The sequence below is a fragment of the Hemiscyllium ocellatum genome, chromosome 33, assembly GCF_020745735.1.
Source record: "Hemiscyllium ocellatum isolate sHemOce1 chromosome 33, sHemOce1.pat.X.cur, whole genome shotgun sequence".
Lineage (NCBI taxonomy): Eukaryota > Metazoa > Chordata > Chondrichthyes > Orectolobiformes > Hemiscylliidae > Hemiscyllium > Hemiscyllium ocellatum.
The window spans coordinates 11,902,485-11,922,969 of NC_083433.1; the positions used below are offsets into that span (position 1 = coordinate 11,902,485).

General features: G+C 46.7%; 1 protein-coding gene across 5 annotated transcripts in view; it reads right to left on the reverse strand.

The window, feature by feature from the left end:
* Positions 1 to 20,485, reverse strand: part of trpm4a (transient receptor potential cation channel, subfamily M, member 4a) — a 94,079-nt gene that overhangs the window by 24,848 nt on the left and 48,746 nt on the right. For 3 of the 5 annotated variants that reach the window (XM_060849265.1, XM_060849268.1, XM_060849269.1), the window contains 6 exons: positions 15,683 to 16,051; positions 13,605 to 13,724; positions 11,021 to 11,150; positions 9,156 to 9,301; positions 4,061 to 4,173; positions 507 to 599 (listed from right to left, as the gene is read on the reverse strand). In XM_060849265.1, the coding sequence (XP_060705248.1) occupies positions 507 to 599; positions 4,061 to 4,173; positions 9,156 to 9,301; positions 11,021 to 11,150; positions 13,605 to 13,724; positions 15,683 to 16,051 (971 nt within the window). The remainder of the gene's footprint in view (positions 1 to 506; positions 600 to 4,060; positions 4,174 to 9,155; positions 9,302 to 11,020; positions 11,151 to 13,604; positions 13,725 to 15,682; positions 16,052 to 20,485) is intronic. The other 2 variants (XM_060849266.1, XM_060849270.1) reach the window with 2 other exon arrangements.

The window sequence follows — 20,485 nt, forward strand, 5'->3', positions numbered from 1 at the left end:
TAGAGTAGATTAGCTTACTTACAGTGTGGAAACAGGCCCTTCGGCCCAACAAGTCCACACCGACCCACCCATACCCCTTACCTAACACTACGGGCAATTTAGCATGGCCAATTCACCTGACCCGCACATCTTTGGACTGTGGGAGGAAACCGGAGCACCCGGAGGAAACCCACGCAGACACGGGGAGAATGTGCAAACTCCACACAGACAGTCGCCTGAGTCGGGAACTGAACCCGGGTCTCAGGCGCTGTGAGGCAGCAGTGCTAACCACTGTGCCACTCTTTCGGGAGCCAGTGCATACAAAATGGGCCAAATGGCCTCCTTCTGCATAACTGAATTTTTAAATTAATTGAGTATTCCAACAGCTCCCATGGTGGGCTGGGTAATAAATACTGGCCTTGCCAGTGATGCTCTCATCCAACAGGCAAATGCATGAGGAAGAAGACAGCCTCTTACTTTTGGTCAGAAATCAGAAAATTAGTAAGATATTAAAAAGTTCCACTAACTGATAGACGTCAGATTTGTGAAGCAATAAATCACCGTCAATACTGTCCAGATCAGACATGCTCTTCTCTGTCATGTGTTCTTCTCTGCTGTTGCTGTAAATGAAACAGGAATGTCAATGCAGCTGGTGAAACATTTCCCCACGCCCAGTGTTGGGTTTGACTGCCATCATTGGTTGCCAATTTTGTCAAATATTTTACCTCTTCAGAGAAAGCTGGCGCCCTCTAGCAGCAGGAGGAGGATACGTCCAGCTCAACCCTCTACGAGCATCCTCCTAAGATTTCGAGATGCTGGTGTTGGACTGGGGGTGTACAAAGTTAAAAATCAACGAGGTACACCAGGTTATGGTCCAACGGGTTTAATTGGAAGCACACAAGCTTTCGGAGCGACGCTCCTTCATCAGGTGATGGTGGAGGGCTCAATCGTAACACAGAATTTATAGCAGAATGGACCTTGGGTTTATGTCACATTACAGGTGATCACCAATGCACTACACACACACATAGATATTCCTACACACACACACACACACACACACACACACGCTCTCACATACACATGGACACAGGTACACACAGACGCACACACAGACACCCACACACACCCTTATAGACACACACACTCCCACACTCACACATGCACTCCCTCATAGACTTAAGACGCTCTGCACTCACCACACACACACACACTTTCTCACACTCACCAACCCCCACCCCAGACAGACAGACACACACATACAAAGACCCACATGCACACACATATTTTGTGGGGTGAATTTGTACTTGCAGAGTTATATTGCACTTTGCTCAAAAACAGCATACATTCATGTAGAACTCTGAGCTCAAAAACTGCATGAATTTATGTAAAACTCTGTTATTTCACTTCTTAGATTAGAATCAATCTAAACATCAGGTCACAGACAGAGAACACAGGGGGCTAACACCTTCAACATATTGTCTAGCTATCACCATTGTTAACAGCTAACCCGAGAAAGCAACTTTAAAAAAAGGTTTTGTGATTTACACATGAAAGAAGTGAAACTATCACTGTATTCTAACAGATGAAAGGCTGAACAGACAATCAATTTTTCAGTGTATAATTTCAGTTACATCACACTGCAAATTTTTGCTATAAATTCTATGTTACAATCGAGCCCTCCACTATCACCTGATGAAGGAGCATTGCTCTGAAAGCTAGTGTGCTTCCCATTAAACCTGTTGGACTATAATCTGGTGTTGTGTGATTTTTAACCTCCTAAATGATGGCAGTGAAGGTTCTCATGAAAGACCCTCCTCAAACTCCCCTCACCAGAGGTGTGGTGATCTGCAGGTTAAACCATTGTCTCTCACTATTGAGAGAGCAGCCCTTTGGTCTGGCAAGATACTGGCAACTCTATCATGAGGGCTGGTTAGCTGGATAACTGGTCTCTAAATCAAAGTGACACCAATAGCATGGGTACAATTCCCACACTGGCTGAAGTTACCATGAAGGTCCCTCTTTCTTCAGCCAGGGGTGTGGTGACCCTCAGGTTAAGTCACCACCAGTTTACAGAATCCCTACAGTGTGGAAACAGGTTCTTCGGCCCAAGTCCACACCAACCCTCTGAAGAGTAATCCACCCAAGCCTATTCCCCTACATTTACCCCTGGTTAATGCATCTAATCTACACATTCCTGAACACTATGGCCAATTAAACATGCGTGATTCATCCAACTTGCATATCTTTTGTATTGTGGTCGGAAACCGGAGCACCCAGAGGAAAGCCGCGCAGACCTCGGGAAAATCTGCAAACTCCACACAGACATCTCTCTCTCTTGGACAACACCCGGACTATGACTGGGGAGCGATTGCACAGATTGTAGCTGCTCCCTGGTCCTGCAGTGGAGGGGGAAGGATCCCACTCACCTCACGGCCAGGCCACCAGAATTCTGTCCATTTGCATATATACATTTTGATCAAAAAGACAGAGTACTTGAATATAAAACTTCTGAGGCTCTATAAGGCTCTGGTCAGGCCGCATTTGGAGTATTGTGTGCAATTTTGGGCCCCATACTTCAGGAAGGATGTACTGACCCTGCAGTGTATTCAGAGGAGGTTCACAAGAATGGTCCCAGGAATAAAAAGCTTAACGTATGAGGAACGTTTGAGGACTCTTGGTCTATACTCAATGCAGTTTAGAAGGATGATGGGGGAGGGTGCGGGGTGAGGGGGGTGTAATCTAAATGAATCTTATAGAATCCTCAATGCAGATGTTGGGAAGATATTTCCATTGGTAGGAGAGACTAGGACCCAAGCGCACAGTCTTAGAACAGAGACAAAGGGAAACGTCTTCAGCCAGAGAGTGGTGACTCTATGGAATTCATTGCCACAGAAGGCTGTGGAGGCCAGGTCATTGAGTATATTTAAGACTGAGGTGGATAGGATCTTGATTGTCAAGGGGATCAAGGGTTACAGGGAGAAGGTGGGAGAAGGGGGATGAGCAATTTATCAGCCGTGATTGAATGACGGAGCAGAATCGATGGGCTGAATGGCCTAATTTCTGCTCCTATGTCTTATGGTCTTAAATTAGGCTCAACATCCCTTTGCTCTTATTACCCAATGGACTATGGGCGCTGCTGGCAAGGTCAGTACTTACTGAGTGCTTTTTATTATCCCTTGAGAAGGTGGTGGTGAGCTGCCTTCATGAACCACTCAGTCCACATGCTGTAGGCACACCCACAAAGCCCTAAGGGAGGGAATTCCAGAATCTTGACCTAGCGAGACTGAAGGAAAGGCAATATATTTCCAAGGCAGGATGGAGAGAGACTTGGAGGGGAACTTGTGGATGTTGGTGTTCCCATGGAACTGCTGCCATTGATCTTTTAGGTCATTGAGGTCGTAGGTTTGGAAGGTGCAGTCTTGCTAAGTTGTTGTAGCACATTTTGTAGATGGTACACACTGCTGCTACCGAGCATCAGTGATGGAGAGAGTTAATGTTGAAGGTGGTTGATCCAATACCAATCATTTAAGCTACTTTGTCCTGGATGGTGTCGAGCTTCTTGCTTGTTGTTGGAGCTGCACCCATCCAGGCAAGTGGGGAGTATTCCATGACTTGTGCCTTGTCAATGATGGACAGTGTCTGAGGAGTCAGGAGGTGGATTATTCGCTACAGGATTCCTCACCTCAAGCCTGTCCTTACAACCACATTGTTTATATGACAGGTTCAGTTCAGTTTCTGGTCAATGGCAACTCACCGCTACAAGATGATAATGGTGGGGGATTCAACAATGGTAATGCCTTTGAATGTCAAGATTGATTCTGGGGTGACCAACTGCAATGCCAGCTGTCATCCGGAATGCCAACCAGCAAGGTCTGGGGGCTATCTAACACTGACAAATGATTCAGTGCATTTCATTGCACCCTTCCCAATGACAATTCTCAGGCAGTTCACAGAATCATTTTCCAGCCTGGGGCCTAATGGGGAAAATGAGAGGGTGGAAAAGGGGGAATGAGGATCGAGGGCAAGTGGGCAGGAACTGTCCCTTTATCATCATCGTCAGAAGTCAAAGGAGCTTTACCTGAACTTGATGAGGTTGCTGTATATGAAAAGTGGGCAGAAGAAGGCGATGCACAGCTTCCAGGTTTCTGTGTTCCTGTCCATCTCCCCCCACCAGATCTGATTCAGCAGAGCCTGTGGAATAAAACAAAGAATAGCACACAACAGCCCCAACTTACTCTCACCCATTGCGTTTTCCTCCCCCCACCCCTCCCAATCTCGCCCAACCCCAATTTTAGAGACACCCTTGACAGTTCACTTTCTGATATTCCTCAACATATAACCTGTCCAGACTGATGAGGAAGGGATAAACCTTTTCCATTTACATCTAGCCTTGTCAAACTAGCTCTGGCTATTCTATTGCAGCCATTCTGAAGGACCTTTGCAACAACTTAAATTGGCGTCGCAGCCATTTGCTGCACAGCATGATGCCACAAACAGCAACAAAATGTTTTCAGTGTTTTCAGGAAGGGGTGTGAGGTGCTTTTTGGCCTGAACACTATGACAGCAATGGGTCCTCTGATTGTTGTCGGTATTTTATTTAAACACTCCCACCCTGTTGCAATAGTTCATTAGCACACGGACTGCAGCGAGTCTGGGAGGAAAGGCCACCATTTTCTCAAGGGAACCCAGGGACAAGCGATAAATGTTGGCTCCGCCAACAACACCCCACGTCCCACGCAAGAATAAAACTAATGTTTTATTATCACTATCATTTGGGAACGTGAACTCTAAAGTGAACAGAAAATGGGTTTTAGCTTTTTGGTTTTGTGAAGATCTGACCTGTTCTTTTCCGAAAGGTCAGGCGGTCATTTTGAACTTTGAACTCAAAGCAGCAACTACTAGAAGTCATAGAGTCATACAGCACGGAAACAGACCTTTTGGTCCAACTAGTCCACACCGACGATAACCCCAAATTAAACTAGTCCCACCTGCCTGTGTTTCACCCATATCCCTCCAAACCTTTCATATTCATGAACTCATCCAAATGTCTTTTAGATGTTGTAATTGTACCTGCATCCACCATGTTTTCTGGCAGTTCATTCCAGACACAAACCACTCTGTGTATAAATGTTGCCCCTCACACTCTTTTTTAAATCTTTGTCCCCTCACCTTAAAAATATGCCCCCTAGTTTTGAACTCTCCCACCCAAGATAAAAGACCCTTGTCCCTCATCTTATCTATGTCCCTCGTGATTTTATTAACCTCTATAACGTCACCCCTCAACCTCCAACACAGAAAAAACATGAAAGAAGTCCAAGTCTTTCCAGTCTACTTCCATATCTTAAACCCTCCATTCCCAGCAGCATCCTGGTAAATCTTTTTCGAACCCTCTCCAGTTTAATAATATCCTTCCCATAGCATGCCGAGCAGAACTGGACAGAATATTCCAAATGAGGCCTCACCAATGTTCTGTACAATTTCAACATGACGTCCCAACTCTTATACACAAAGGTCTGACCAATGAAGGCAAGCATGCTAAATGCCTTCTTAACTATCTCGTCTACACAAATTTTAAAGGACTATGTACTTGAGCTGCCAGTTCTCTCTGTTTGGAAATAATACCCAGGGCCCTACCATTAAATATATAAGTCCTGTCTTTGTTCGTTTTACCAAAATGGAAGACCTCACATTTATCCAAATAAAACTCCATCTCCCACTCTTTAGCCCATTGATCTAATTGATTAAAGTCTCGTTGCATTCTTTGACAATCTTTTTCACTACACATGGACAAGAAAGCAAGTAGGGATGTGCATGCAAGGTAATTACAAAGGATTAAAAAGATAGGTTAAGTGAGTGACTGAGCAAAGATGTGGCAAATAGAGTATAATGTGAGAAAATGTGAAATTGTTGAGCTTGGCAGGAAGACTAAAAAAGAAGCATATTATCTAAAACGACATTAATCCATGTAAGATTCTGTAAATCCCTTTTTTAGATTAGAATCAGTCTGAACATTGGGACACAGACAGCCTCACACAGGGCACCTCACACCTTCAATGCATTATCTGATCTGACATGGCACCTTTTGTTAAAGTTCACTTGAGAATGTAACTTTAAAAAAAGTTCTGGGATTTACATATGAAAAAACAGAAACCAACATGGTCATTCTAAAAGATGAGAGATGTAACAAACAACCCAGGTCTTTTTCAATGTATCATTTCAGTTTCATCACACTGTAGACATTTGCTAAAATTCTGCGTCTTATGATTTTATACTCCACAACCACGTGATAAAGGAGCAGCACTCCGAAAGCTGGTGCTTCCAAATAAACCGGTTGGACTATAACCTGGTGTTGTGTGATTTTTAACTTTGTCCACCCCAGTCCAACACCGGCATCTCCAAATCATTATCTAAATGGGGAGAGATTGCAGAGTTTGGTGATGTTGAGGGATCTGGGGTGGCTTCATGTATTAAATACAAAAGGTTAGCGTGTAGGTACATCAAGTCATTAGGAAAGATAATCACAGGTCATCATTTAATGTGAGGAGAAGTGAATACAAAAATAAGGAGTTTTACAGGACACTGGTGAGACCTCGTCAGGTCTATTATGTCCAGTGCTGATCTCCTTATTCAGGGAAAGACATAAATGCATTAGTGGCAGTTCAAAGGTTTACTAAATTAATGTTATGGACCAGACCAAACCCACTCAAAATATTCAGAAGACCCTAACTTTTTCTTATTTTAAAGGCAAAAGTAAGGTGTTGCATTCCAGATGCGATTTGATTGGTCAACTAGCAGATTTAAAGCAAAATACACCGTATTCATCCACTAAAGTTAAAGAAAGAAAGAATTGGAATAATTTAACTCTACTGGAAAACTTAACAGAACATTAGATACAGTGATTGTTACTAATTAACTGTTCCAATATAGTAACATCCCATAAGCATAGCCTGGGCAAAAGGCAAATTCAGAAAATAGATTGTCTCACATGTAACCCATATAAGTAGGAAGATAACTCCCCCAGTTTTTGGCCTTAACAAAGAGAGGGAAAAGAATAGCTACCACTTCTTCAAGACCCCAACAGTAACTGCAGCTGGAAAAAACTAAAAATGCTGGATCTGAGAGAGCTTGATCACACCCATTCAGGCTGCTTCTATTGTTCCAAATTTTAAGAAACAACCTAAGGCCTCCCAAACTGTTTACTCAGGTGGTTCTGGTAGACTATTCGGAATGTCTGCCTTAAAACACCTCTTCAAAAAAAAGGACAAAATAACCTCTTAAAGCCGCAGCATAGGCACAACTAGTCCCTGGAATGGATCAGTTGGTTTATGAAGAAAGGTTGGACAAACTAGGCCTCCATTTCCCTGGAGTTTGGAAGAAGAAGAGGTGACTTGATTAAAATGCACAAGATCCTCAGGGGCTTTGACTGGATAGATACGAAGAGCAATAGGGGAGTATGGAACTAATGAGTCTCTCTTTAAAAATCAAGGTCGGGGCCTATTCAAAACAGAGATTAGGTGAATTTGTCAGAGGGTTGTGGGTTTTTGGAACACTTTCCCTGAAAGGGCAGTGGGAGTTCAGTCCTTGAATAGATTCTTGTTAAGCAAAGGGAATGAAAGGTTAGCAGAGGTAGGTGTGCATGTGGATTTAAGATTACAATCAGATCCCATGACCTTATTGAATGGCAAAGCAGGCTTGAGGGGCCGAATGGCCTTCTCCTTCTCCTGATTAAATGCTTGCGGCTTTAACTCCACTTTTCCGCCTGTCTCCCATAACACTTGAACCTTTCTCAACTAAAAATCTATCTCAGTCTTAAACATCTTCAACGATCCAGCCTCCAAAGCGCTGAGGGAGAAAATCGTGACACGGTGGCACAGTGGTTAGCACTGCTGCCTCACAAGCGCCAGAGACCTGGGTTCAGTTCCTGCCTCAGGCAACTGACTGTGTGGAGTTTGCACATTCTCCCCGTGTCTGCGTGGGTTTCCTCCGGGTGCTCCGGTTTCCTCCCACAGTCCAAAGATGTGCAGGTCAGGTGAATTGGCCATGCTAAATTGCCCATAGTGTTAGGTGAAGGGGTATGTGTAGGGGTATGGGTGGGTTGCGCTTCGGCGGGTCGGTGTGGACTTGTTGAGCCGAAGGGCCTGTTTCCACACTGTAGGTAATCTAATCGCAAACACCCAACAACACTCGGAGAAGACATTTCTCCTCATCTCTGTGTCATAGTGTTTGACGCAATCTAAAACAGAGTGGGGTTTTTTTAACAGAAATCGATGACCGTTGTTACGGTCCTGAGAGTTTAAGGTGATGGTTCTGAAGGCATTAACACTCATATTACATTGAACTCCACCCAGTTGGATATTGTCCCATGTAGACATTGTGGGAAAAAGGTAAATTCTCCACCAGCCTTCACAGGATATTCTGCATAGCCCTCAAGAGTCCTAATAAATACCTCACCCCAAAATGTAATGTAAGTTGTATTTATTGATACTATGAAACAAATTATCTTGTTAACTAAAACAATTACATTGTCTGTTTTGATTCAAAAGTAGTCTGTCCTCTACCACTGATCATTAGACAGGACCTATATGAACAAAGGAGCAAATCACCTCAAACAATCCCCACCATGCGCCACATACTGGCAGTAGTGACAGATGCCCTGAGATGCCAGCAGTGGCAATCAGGGTAATGCCATAATCACCAGGTTTTTTAAATTGAATTTTAAAACCCACCAGATGCTGCAGTGGGATTTGAAACTTTGTCCCTCAGGTTAGAGCTTGGAAGAGTTTGGGTAAGTAACTAAAGAGACTGTTGGTAGTTGTCCCCATTTATTTAACATTCTGTTAAACATTTTCATTCTTCAACTTAAAATAAGGCTGTACACAACCATCTCCCTCTAGAGTCGGCTGTCACTATGATGTGGGCTGACTATTACATGCTTAAGAGGTAACCCTTTACTCTTCAGTTTCCATGGCCATTCATTTAGGCATCTGGGTTACCAGGCAAGGCCTATGGAGGCGATCATCTCCGTGTGGTTTCAATGTGGATAAACCTCCGTCCCTCAGAGATCACCCTCTATGTTTCATGTTTAAGTTCCGATCCTTACAGTTATTGCTTTCAAAGCTAACCATTAATCATCAGGGATCTCCCGGATCACAGGGTGAATATTCCTAACTGACCTGCACTCCGTCGTGAGCAAGAAAATTCCGGGCATCCGCCTCGTTGGCGAGCTGTAGGCAGGTGGCACTGCCCCACAGTGGGCACTGCCGCACCAGCAGACGGAATGCACGCTTCTCGTTGTGACGGTAACACTGGTTGAACACATCTGTTGGCACAGGATAAAGACAGGGCATCAATGCTGGCAAGGTGTATGGGCAAGACAACTAACTATGGGTATCAGACTACCAGCCAACCATGCATGCATGCACACACACACACACACACAGACAGCATGGACACAAACATGCGCACACACAGACACGCATGCGCACAGGCACAGACACGCACACAGACACAAACATGCACACATGTACACACACAGACACACGCACACACAAACAGACACAAACATGCACGCACATAAACACACACACATACATGTACACACACACAGACACGTGCACAGACACAAACATGCACAGACAGACATGTACACGTACACACACACAGACACAGGCACGCACACACAGACACACACAAGACACAAATATGCATGCACATAGACACGTGTATACACACACACATGCACATACACAAGACACATGCACACATGTGCACACACACATATACACAATGATTCAGAAAAGATTACGGTGCAAGTAAAGGCCTTTGGGCCCATCAAGACAGAACTGGCAAATTTCTGAGCGGGTTTGTAGGCTGTGTGGGGGCGTAGAGTTGGTAGCATGGTCTCTGGTATAGATTTGGGAGTGGGGATGATCATACTGCACACACAGTGTAGACTTTATTTTGTAGTCGGGGTAGTCAGGATGGTTGGGGGGTATGTAGAGGTGGGGAGTCTGATGGCTAGGGGTGTGTGGAGGGGAAGTCTGGATAGTTGGGGGAGTAAGTGGGGGTGAGAGTCTGGATGGTTGGGGAGGTGTGTGGGGAGGGGGTGTCTAGATAGTTAGGGGGGTATGTGGGGCGGGGAGTCTGGATGGTTGCAGGGGTGTGGGTGTGGGGTTTCTGGGTAGTTACGGGGGTGTGGGTGTGGGGTGTCTGGGTGGTTACGGGGGTGTGGGTGTGGGGAGTCTGGGTGGTTAAGGGGGTGTGGGTGTGGGTAGTCTAGGTGGTTACGGGGATGTGGGTGTGGGGAGTCTGGGTGGTTAAGGGGGTGTGGGTGTGGGGAGTCTGGGTGGTTACAGGGGTGTGGGTGTGGGGAGTCTGGGTGGTTACAGGGGTGTGGGGTGGGGAGTCTGGGTGGTTACAGGGGTGTGGAGTGAGGAGTCTGGGTGGTTACAGGGGTGTGGGGTGGGGAGTCTGGGTGGTTACGGGGAGGTGGGTGTGGGGTGTCTGGGTGGTTACGGGGGTGTGGGTGTGGGGAGTCCGGGTGGTTACGGGGGTGTGGGTGGTTACAGGGGTGTGGGGTGGGGTCTGAGTGGTTACGGGGGTGTGGGGTGGGGAGTCTGGGTGGTTACGGGGGTGTGGGTGTGGGGAGTCTGGGTGGTTACTGGGGTGTGGGTGTGGGGAGTCTGAGTGGTTGGGGTGTATGTGGGGGAAGAGTCTGGATGGTTGGCCGTATGTACGATTGAGTTTCTGGTTGATTGGAGGGTACGTGGTTCGAGGTATTGGGCGTTTAGGAGGTATTTGGGATTGGGGCTTTGGGTGGTTTAAGGGGTTTCTAGAGTCTGTTCGTTTTTAAGCGATTAGGCAGTGAGTGAAGTTGGGGTTTTGTTGTTGTTCAGAAGGGACGTGGGGTTATGTAGCGCATCGATAAATCTGGGGGATTACAATGAGGTGAAGCTTCGTTCACCCTTCAGCAGAACAGTTTAGTTCATTCCTTTGAAACAGCTGCCCTAGGTTTAGCTTCTCTGTCTCTGGGCCGTACCTAGTGACAGTTGAGCAAACTTTGCTGCCATCTCCTTCATGCGTTGGGCTCCTTCTGCTTCTGGCTGGTATCGAGCCATTTCCCTCAGAATTCTACAGGCCACAAGACCAGAAGATACTGACTCTCCACCCTGCGGGGGAGGGGGTTGGAGAGGACAAGTTAAAGAGGAAACGAGAAGATATTACTTTAACCTCTTCCATTACCTCCAATCTGCGTTCAACCCATCAGCATTGTTAGAAATCTGTCAATGCTTCTGCACGGTGCTGTGTGAAGATTTCCAGAACATCTTGAGAGATATTACGGTTGCAGACTGTTGGAAAAACAAAATTGTCTTTGTCTCCCCTCCCGTGGGATGTGGGCATCGCTGACATGACCAGCCTGACCCTAATGGCCCCTGAACTGAGTGACCCATTCAGCCACTTTAGAGGACGGCTAAGAGTCAACCGCATCACTGTGGGGTCTGGAGTCACATGTAGGCCAGACTGGGTAAGGACAACAGATCTCCTTTCCCAAAGACTGAATCCCTACAATGTGAAAAGAGGCCATTCAGCCCATCAAGTTTGCACCGACCTTCCAAAGATCATCCTACCCAGACCCAAACCCCCTCCACCCTACAATCCCATATCTAGCCTACACTTCCCTGGACATAACAGGCAATTTTTGATTAGATTAGATTCCATACAGTATGGAAATAGGTCCTTCGGCCCAACAAGTCCATACTGACACTCCGAAGAGTGACCCAGCCAGACCCATTCCCCTTATTTACCTCTGACTAATGCAGCTCACACTATGGGCAATTTAGCATGGCCAGTTCACCTGACCTGAACATCTTTGGACTGTAGGAGGAGACCTGAGCACCCGAAGGAAACCCACACAGACACGGGGAGAACATGCAAACTCCACACGGACAGTCGCCTGAGGCTGGAATTGAACTCAGCTCCCTGGCACTGTGAGGCAGGAGTGCTAACCACTGAGCCACCCACGAAGTTAGCAAACTGGCTAATTATTTTACAAATAAAAATGCCAGATGCCACTGTCACCATTAACAAGGCTAGCTTTCATTGCTGATTTTTAAAATTCACTAAATTTAAATTCCACCAGTTGACAGAGGGAGACAAGGAATTTTAACCTAAGTCCCTTACCCTTTAGTTGGTGCCTTGTGAATGATGACAGTACCACACCCAAATAAGGGCGAGGGGTCCCAGACTATTATGAATGATTAGATTAGATTACTTACAGCATGGAAACAGGCCCTTCGGCCCAACAAGTCCACACCGACCCGCAACCCACCCAGACCCATTCCCCTACACCTAATACTATGGGCAATTTAACACAGCCAATTCACCTGACCTGCACATTTTTGGACTGTGGGAGGAAACCAGAGTTGTTAGAGGAAACCCACGCAGACACGGGGAGAATGTGCAAACTCCACACAGTCAGTCGCCTGAGGCGGGAATCGAACCCAGGTCCCTGGCGCAGTGAGGCAGCAGTGCTAACCACTGTGCCACTTATTCAATGTTTGAACAGGTGAGCAACTGCATTAGATTACGAAGCTACAGAATAAAGGATTGCGTAGGAAAATATAAATACTACCAACACAAAGAAAAAATATGAACAGAGGGTTTGGAATCCCCTCAGTTTAGGGCACTACCTCTGTGAAAAAGAAATAAAGGACTGCATCTCTTGTGGTGCAGTGGTAATGTTCCACCCCTAGACCAGGAGGCCCAGGATCAAGTCCCACTTGCTCCAGAGCTGTGCAATAATATCTCAGAACCAGCTGATAAGGAAAAATAAGTTAAAAATTAAGGGATCGTGTTAGCACCGTCCTTGTGTTGTCTGCTTCTATTAAATCTCCCATTTCCTCCACCCTCCAAGAACTCAGCATTAATCCAATTCTCATCTCTGCTCCATCCCTATTCTCCTTCACCCGCCAACACACCTTGTTTTGGAGTCCCATCCCGAAACCTTTCCCCCACGACATCCCTCAGGAAAAGATCTTGACATTAAACTGAGGTTTCTCTCTCTCTCTCTCTCTCTCTCTGTCTGCCTCTCTCTCTGCCTGCCTCTCTCTCTCTGCCTGCCTCTCTCTCTCTGCCTGCCCCTCTCTCTCTGCCTGCCCCTCTCTCTCTGTCTGCCTCTCTCTCTCTGCCTGCCTCTCTCTCTCTCTCTGCCTGCCTCTCTCTCTCTCTTTCTCTCTCTCTGTCTGCCTCTCTCTCTGTCTGCCTCTCTCTCTGTCTGCCTCTCTCTCTCTGCCTGCCTCTCTCTCTCTGCCTGCCTCTCTCTCTGCCTCTCTCTCTCTCTCTCTCTGCCTCTCTCTCTGCCTCTCTCTCTCTCTATCTCTCTGCCTCTCTGCCTCTCTCTCTCTCTCTCTCTCTCTGCCTCTCTCTCTCTCAGGTGGAAAACCTGAATCTTTGACTGAACTTTGTGTCAACTTCCTTTACCGCGGCTGGGCATCGAGTTGTGTCTGATCCTGTGATGCAGGGCATTTCTTTAGAGACAGAGAGAGAGTTTCTAAGGTGCGGGTATTTGGCGTTGATGAAGAAAGGGGATAGGATCTCTGATGGAGTGAATGCCCAGCTCTCACCATTTCCCAGAAGTAGGTGGACATCTCATCGCGGCTTTGCAGGACTGCCCAGATGAAGAGGTCTGTCCAAGGAGTGGCACATTTTCTCGTCTGATAGGAGAGTTCCTGAGGTTTCAGTAACTGAAACAGGGAGATGTGATGATTATTTGGTGATATCAGATTCACACTTAACTCAGTTAGGATCAAGCTGAATCCCCAAGGCTAGCAGGTTCTGAGTTCCCAAAGGCCCTCCCTTGGAAGCTCTGTGTTGTGGGTGCCATCTATCGTCCCATGTTCAACTTAAAGCCCTGAGCAAAGTTCAAACCCTGAGACCAACTCGATTCACTGCTTATCCACCTCATGGCAGCTTGTTAAACCGTAGAGACCTACGGTAATATACAGTCATTCTACAAGGAAACAGACCCTTCACTCCAACTCAATTCGACCTGCCCTGATTTGCCAGCACTTAGCCCATATCCCTGTAAACCCCTCTTATCCATATACCCATCTGGATGCCTTTTAAATGTTGTAATTGTACCAGCCTCCACCACTTCCTCTGGCAGCTCATTCCGTACACGTACCACCCTCTCAGTAAACCAGATGCCCCTCAGGTCCCTTGTAGACCTTTCCCCTCTCACCTTAAACCAGACCCTCTAGTTTTGGACTCCCCTGCCCAAGGAAAAAGACCTTGATTATTCACCCTATCTGTGCCCCTCATGATTTTACAAACCTCTATGAGGTCATCCCTCAACCTCCGACACCCCAGGGAAAATAGCCCTAGCCTATTCAGCCTCTCCCTAGAGCTCAAATGTTCCAATCCGAGTAACATCCTTGTAAACCTTTCCTGCAGTTTAACAACACATTCCCTATAGGAGGGCAGCCAGAATTGAACTCAGTTTTCCAAAAGTGGCCTCACCAATGTCCTGTACATCCACAACATGACCTCCCAACTCTGATTCTCAATGTTCTGACCAATGAAGGCAAACATTCCAAATGTCTTAACTATCCTATCTACCTGCCATTCTACTTTCAAGGTAGTGTACCCCAGAGGGTCTTTGTTCGTCAACACTCCCCAGGGCCCTACTATTAACTGTGTAAGTCCTGCCCAGATTTGCCTTGCCAAAATGCAACATCTCACATTTATTTAAATTAAACTCCATCCGCCACACCTATCACAAACACATAGAATCCCTACACAGTGGAAACATACCCTTCAGGTCCACAGCGACCCTCTGTAGATTAATCCACCCAGACCCTTTCCTCTACCCTATATTTACTCCTGACTAATGCACCTAATCTACACATCCCTGAACACTAAGGGCAATTTAGCATGGCCAATTCACCCTCACCTGCACATCTTTGGATTGTGAGAGGGAACCAGAGAAAATCCATGCAGAAACGGGGGGAATATCCAAACTCCACACAGACAGTCGCCCGAGGGTAGAATCGAACCCTGGTGCTGTGAGGCAGCAGTACTAACCACTGAGCCACCCTGCCGCCCCTCAGTGCAGCACTTTGGCATAGGCATTTCAACTCCATGCGCCCCCACCTCCCCCCAGCACTGAACAGCCAGTGGAGTAGCTTTGAAATGCCATCATGACTATAATGTAGGAAATGGGGCAGCCAAGGAGCACACAGCAAGCCCCCAGACCAGCAATGACCCAGGTACTGTGTTTTTGTCACATCCATTGAGGGGTGCATACTGGTCAGGGCCTCAAGGAGAACTCCCATGAGATCATTTATGCAGAGAGAGGTCGGGGAAGGGGCTCAGTTTAACCCCTCACCCAAAAGGTCAGCACCGCTGACAGTGCAGCACTCTGGCACAGGAGATTTACTTCGACGAGCTCATAGGAATGAGGAACGGGCGCATGATCTTTCTGACTCAAAGGCGAGACATCTTTCTCTCAGCAGTTGACAGGACAGGCTCAGGGGGATGAATGGCCTTCGTGTTACTGAATAAGCTGTGCTCCCACAGACTTTGGGCCGGAGTTGGGGGTGGGGGAGGGCGGAAGAGTTTGCGAATGAAACGCACGATGCTAACCGTACCCGGTCAGCGCAAATCCAAAACCGCGGAAGCAAACCCGAAGTCCGACTCTTACTGGCTTGTTCCTCTGAGAGTCAGCCTGCTTGAAGAGTTGTCCATACATGGGCTCGCAAAAGTCTCCCATCAGGTCCTTCAGCACCTTCAGCACCTCGAGGAGCGTGTAACTCTGCTGAGCCCCGCTCAGGTTCGGGTTGTCGGGCAGCAGCGCGGACTCCTTGCCCCCTTGCAAGGACCTCCTCTCCTCCTTCTTCTTCTGAAGGAAGCTGTTGAGGAGGGAGTTGCCCGCCACTGTGTTATAGAGCTCCTCCAGGCGTCGGTATGAGAGGTATTCCACCATGTTTAACCCATTGTCAATGAACAGCTTCACAAACTCCGTCTTGTTGTTCACCAGGGCAGCGGTCATGGGGTCCTCCAGGTCACCAGACTGCAGAGGATGCAAGAGAGGATCAGTCCCTCGGCCTGTTCCTACTGTCTGCTCCTCATCTCTCCTGATGGGACTCTCCAACGTAGAGTCATACAGCATACAAACAGACCCTTCGGCCCAACTCGTCCATGCTGACAAGGTTTCCCAAACTAAACTAGTCCCATTTGCCTGTGTTTGGACCATATCCCTCTAAACCTTTCCATGTACCTTTTAAATGTTGTAACTATACCTGCAGGAGAAAGTGAGGACTGCAGATGCTGGAGGTCAGAGCTGAAAATGTGTTGCTGGAAAAGCGCAGCAGGTCAGGCAGCATCCAAGGAGCAGGAGAATCGATGTTTCGGGCATGATTTCTGAAGAAGGGCTCATGCCCGAAACGTCGATTTTTCTGCTCCTTGGATGCTGCCTGACCTGCTGCGCTTTTCCAGCAACCCATTTTCAGCTCAGTAACTATACCTGCATCCAACACTGCCTCTGGCAGTTTGTCACACACAAGAACCACTCTCTGTGTAAAAACATTGCTCCTCAGGTCCCTTCTAAATCATTTCCCTCTCACCTCAAAATTACACCCTCTAGTTTTGAACTCCCTCGCCGTAGGGAAAGACATTCGCTATTCACCTTATAAATGCTCCTCATGATTTTATTGATTGATTTGATTGATTGATTTATTGTCCCATGTACCAAAGTATAGTGATAACCTTTGTTTATGAGCAGTACATGCAGATCATAGAGTCACACAGTCATAGAGATGTACAGCACTGAAACAGATCCTTTTGTCCAACTCACCCATGCCGACCAGATATCCTACACTAATCTAGTCCCATTTGCCAGCGTTTGGTCCATATCCCTCTAAACCCTTCCTATTCATATACCCATCCAGATGCCTTTTAAATGCTGTAATTGTACCAGCCTCCACCACTTCCTCTGGCAGCTCATTCCATACACACACCACTCTCTGCAGTGAAGGTCCCTTTTAAATTTTTCCCCTCTCACACTAAACCTGTCCCCTCCAGTTCTGGATTCACCCCCACCAGGAAAAGGCCTTGTCTATTTACCCTATCCATGTCCCAACTGCAAGGATGTACAAATCAAAAAGACTTAGACAGAGGCATACAAGATACATAAATCTCTATAAGGTCACCCCTCAGCATCCTGCACACCAGGGAAAAAATTCCCAGCCTATCCAGCCTCTCCTTATGCCTTAACTCCTCCAGACCCAGTAACATCCTTGTCAACGCTGTTGCTGTGGCGCAATTGGTCAGCGCGTTTGGCTGTTATCCGAAAGGTTAGTGGTTCGAACCCACCCTGGGATGCTTAGTTCGCTTGGCTTCGAAGCTGTGTGCTTTTACAGGATAGCTAGGTGGCTCCATGGTTAGCACTGATGCCCCATAGTACAAAGGTCCTGGGTTCAATTCCACCCTCTGAAAAATGGGTGGCATGGTGGCACAGTGGTTAGCACTGCTGCCTCACAGCGCCAGAGACCCGGGTTCAATTCCCGACTCAGGCGACTGACTGTGTGGAGTTTGCACGTTCTCCCCATGTCTGCGTGGGTTTCCTCCGAGTGCTCCGGTTTCCTCCCACAGTCCAAAGATGTGCAGGCCAGGTGAATTGGCCATGCTAAATTGCCTGTAGTGTTAGGTAAAAGGGGGAATGGGTGGGTTGCGATTCGGCGGGTTGATGTGGACTTGTTGGGCCGAAGGGCCTGTTTCCACACTGTAAGTAATCTAATCAATCTTTTCTGCCCCTTTATAATTTAACAATATTCTTTATGGTTACTTCAGTTTTTGTAAAGGCATCATGCTCGGCTGTACCACACCCAGGATTCAGACACTAACAGGCCTCAGTCTCCTTGCTCGGTTAGGCTTGGACTTTGCCTGCTAAAACAGGCCATGTGAATTTCTGGGCCTAGCTGCAGAATGAAATTCTGGGATTGTCCTGATGAGGCTGTACTGGATCTCCATTTTGAAGTAGACAAGACAACTTGGACCAATATGTAAAGATAAACAAAGAACTGCAGATGTTGGCAATCAGAAACAAAAACATAAATTGCTGGAAAAACTCAGCAGACCTGGCAGAACCTGAGGAGTGAAAACAGAGATCACATTTTGGGTCCAATGACCCTTCTTCAGAAAAATGTACATTGTTCACAAATCTTACTGGTTTTTCCTCAGAGTCCTCCAACTACAGGCCTCGTTGGCTGTATTAGGGCCATGGGAAAAAACAATAAAGTTATGTATGGATCGTACAAGTGTTCTATTTTCAGGTATGCAGAACAAGTTGGACCAGTTTACATCATTTTCCAGTTCCACTGGATTTTTCTGAGGTTTAGAGGCCTCGGCAATAGGCCTCAGTGTTGCTAGGCAGCAGCATACAGGGCCAGACTATTATAAGACTCAGTGAAATTGCCAGGCTGTAGATTAAGTTAGGACCCAGAGATCTCCTATAATAAGTCTCAGTATTGCTAGGTTGTAAATAACAAGGCTGGGTTTTAGAGGCTATTAGAAGTGCTGCTAGTTTTTTACAGTAGAGGACTTCTACATGCAAGTCTCAATTTATGAGACTGCATTGGGTCAGTACAGACCTCATTCCTATTGCAGGTTCAATATGTTGCAGAGAATGGGATGTTGCTAACATTGCTACATTCTTGGAAGAGTAATCATCTGAGCTCTGAACCATAAGTTTATATGGGCGTATATATGAAGCTTTCATTTGTTCATGGGATGTGGGCATTGCTAGTTAGATCAGGATTTATTTCCCATTCCAATTAGACTCCTTACAGTGTGGAAATAGGCCTTTCAGCCCAACAAGTCCACACCAATCCTCCGAAGAGTAATCCACTCAGAACCATTTCCTTCTGACTAACGGCACCTAACACTATGGGCAATTTGCCATGGCCAATTCACCTGACCTGCACATCTTTGGACTGTGGGAGGAAATGGGAGCACCCGGAGGAAACCCACCCAGACACGGGGAGAATGTGCAAACTCTACACAGACAGTTGCCCCAGCAGGAATCGAACCTGGGACCCTGGTGCTGTGAGGCAGCAGTGCTAGCCACTGTGCTGCCCCTTGGAGAAGGTAGTACTGAGCTACCTTCTTGAATCATTAGAATCTTTGCGACCTAGGGATGACCACAGTGTTGTGAGAAAAGGATTTCCAGGACTCTGATCCAGTGACACTGAAGGAACAGCAATATATTTCCACGTCAGGCTGGCGGGTGGCTTAGAAGGGGGTTTGCAGTAGTGGTGCTCCCGTGTGTCTGTTGTTGTTCTTCTTCTAGATGTAGAGGTCATGGGTTTGGAAGGTGCAACCCTTGGTGAATTTCTGTAGTTCATCTTATGGATAATACACACTGCTACTACTGTGCATTCCTGGAGAAAGGGGTGAATATTGAGGGTAGTGGACCAATGAAGTGAGCCATATTGTCTTGGATGAAGTTAGATTCTTGAGTGCTGCAGAGGCTCACCCATCCAGGCAAATGGGGATTATTCCATCATGTTCCTGACTTGTATCCTATAGATGGTGGACAGGCTTTAGTCAGGCAGGAGGTGAGCTACTTGCCTCTGAATTCTAATTGTCTGGACCAGTCACAGCGTACAGCTAGTCCACTTCAGTTTCTGGCCAATGTTAAAATGGGGGATTGGGCCATAATAATGCTGGTGAACACCAAGAGACGATGGTTAGATCCACTTTTGTTAGAACTGGTATGCTTTCCTTTATTGGTCAGAGTATTGAGTACAGGAGTTGGGAGGTCATGCTGCGGCTGTATAGAACATTGGTTAGGCCACTGTTCAAATACTGTGTGCAATTCTGGTCTCCTTCCTATCGGAAAGATGTTGTGAAACTTGAAAGCGTTCAGAAAAGATTTACAAGGATGTTGCCTGGGTTGGAGGATTTGAGCTATAGGGAGAGGCTGAACAGGCTGGAGCTGTTTTCCCTGGAGCATCGGAGGTTGAGAGGTGACCTTGCAGAGGTTTACAAAATCATGAGGGGCATAGATAGGGTAAATAGGCAAAGTCTTTTCCCTGGGGTTGGGGAGTCCAGAACTAGAGGACATAGGTTTAGGGTGAGAGGGGAAAGATATAAAAGAGACCAAAGGGGCAACGTTTCCACACAGAGGGTGGTATATGTATGGAATGAGCTGCCAGAGGAAGTGGTGGAGGCTGGTACAATTGCAACATTTAAAAGGCATTTAGATGGGTATATGAATAGGAAGGGTTTGGAGGGATATGGGCTAGGTGCTGGCAGGTGGGACTAGATTGGGTTGGGATATCTGGTCAGCATGGATGGGTTGGACCGAAGGGTCTGTTTCCATGCTGTACATCTCTATGACTCTATGGTCACTGCCCGGCATTTGTGTTACTTGAGTGCTACTTATTATGCCACAATCTTGAATTTTTTTTTAAATGAGTAAGGTTGGTGATTCAAAAGAATGAAA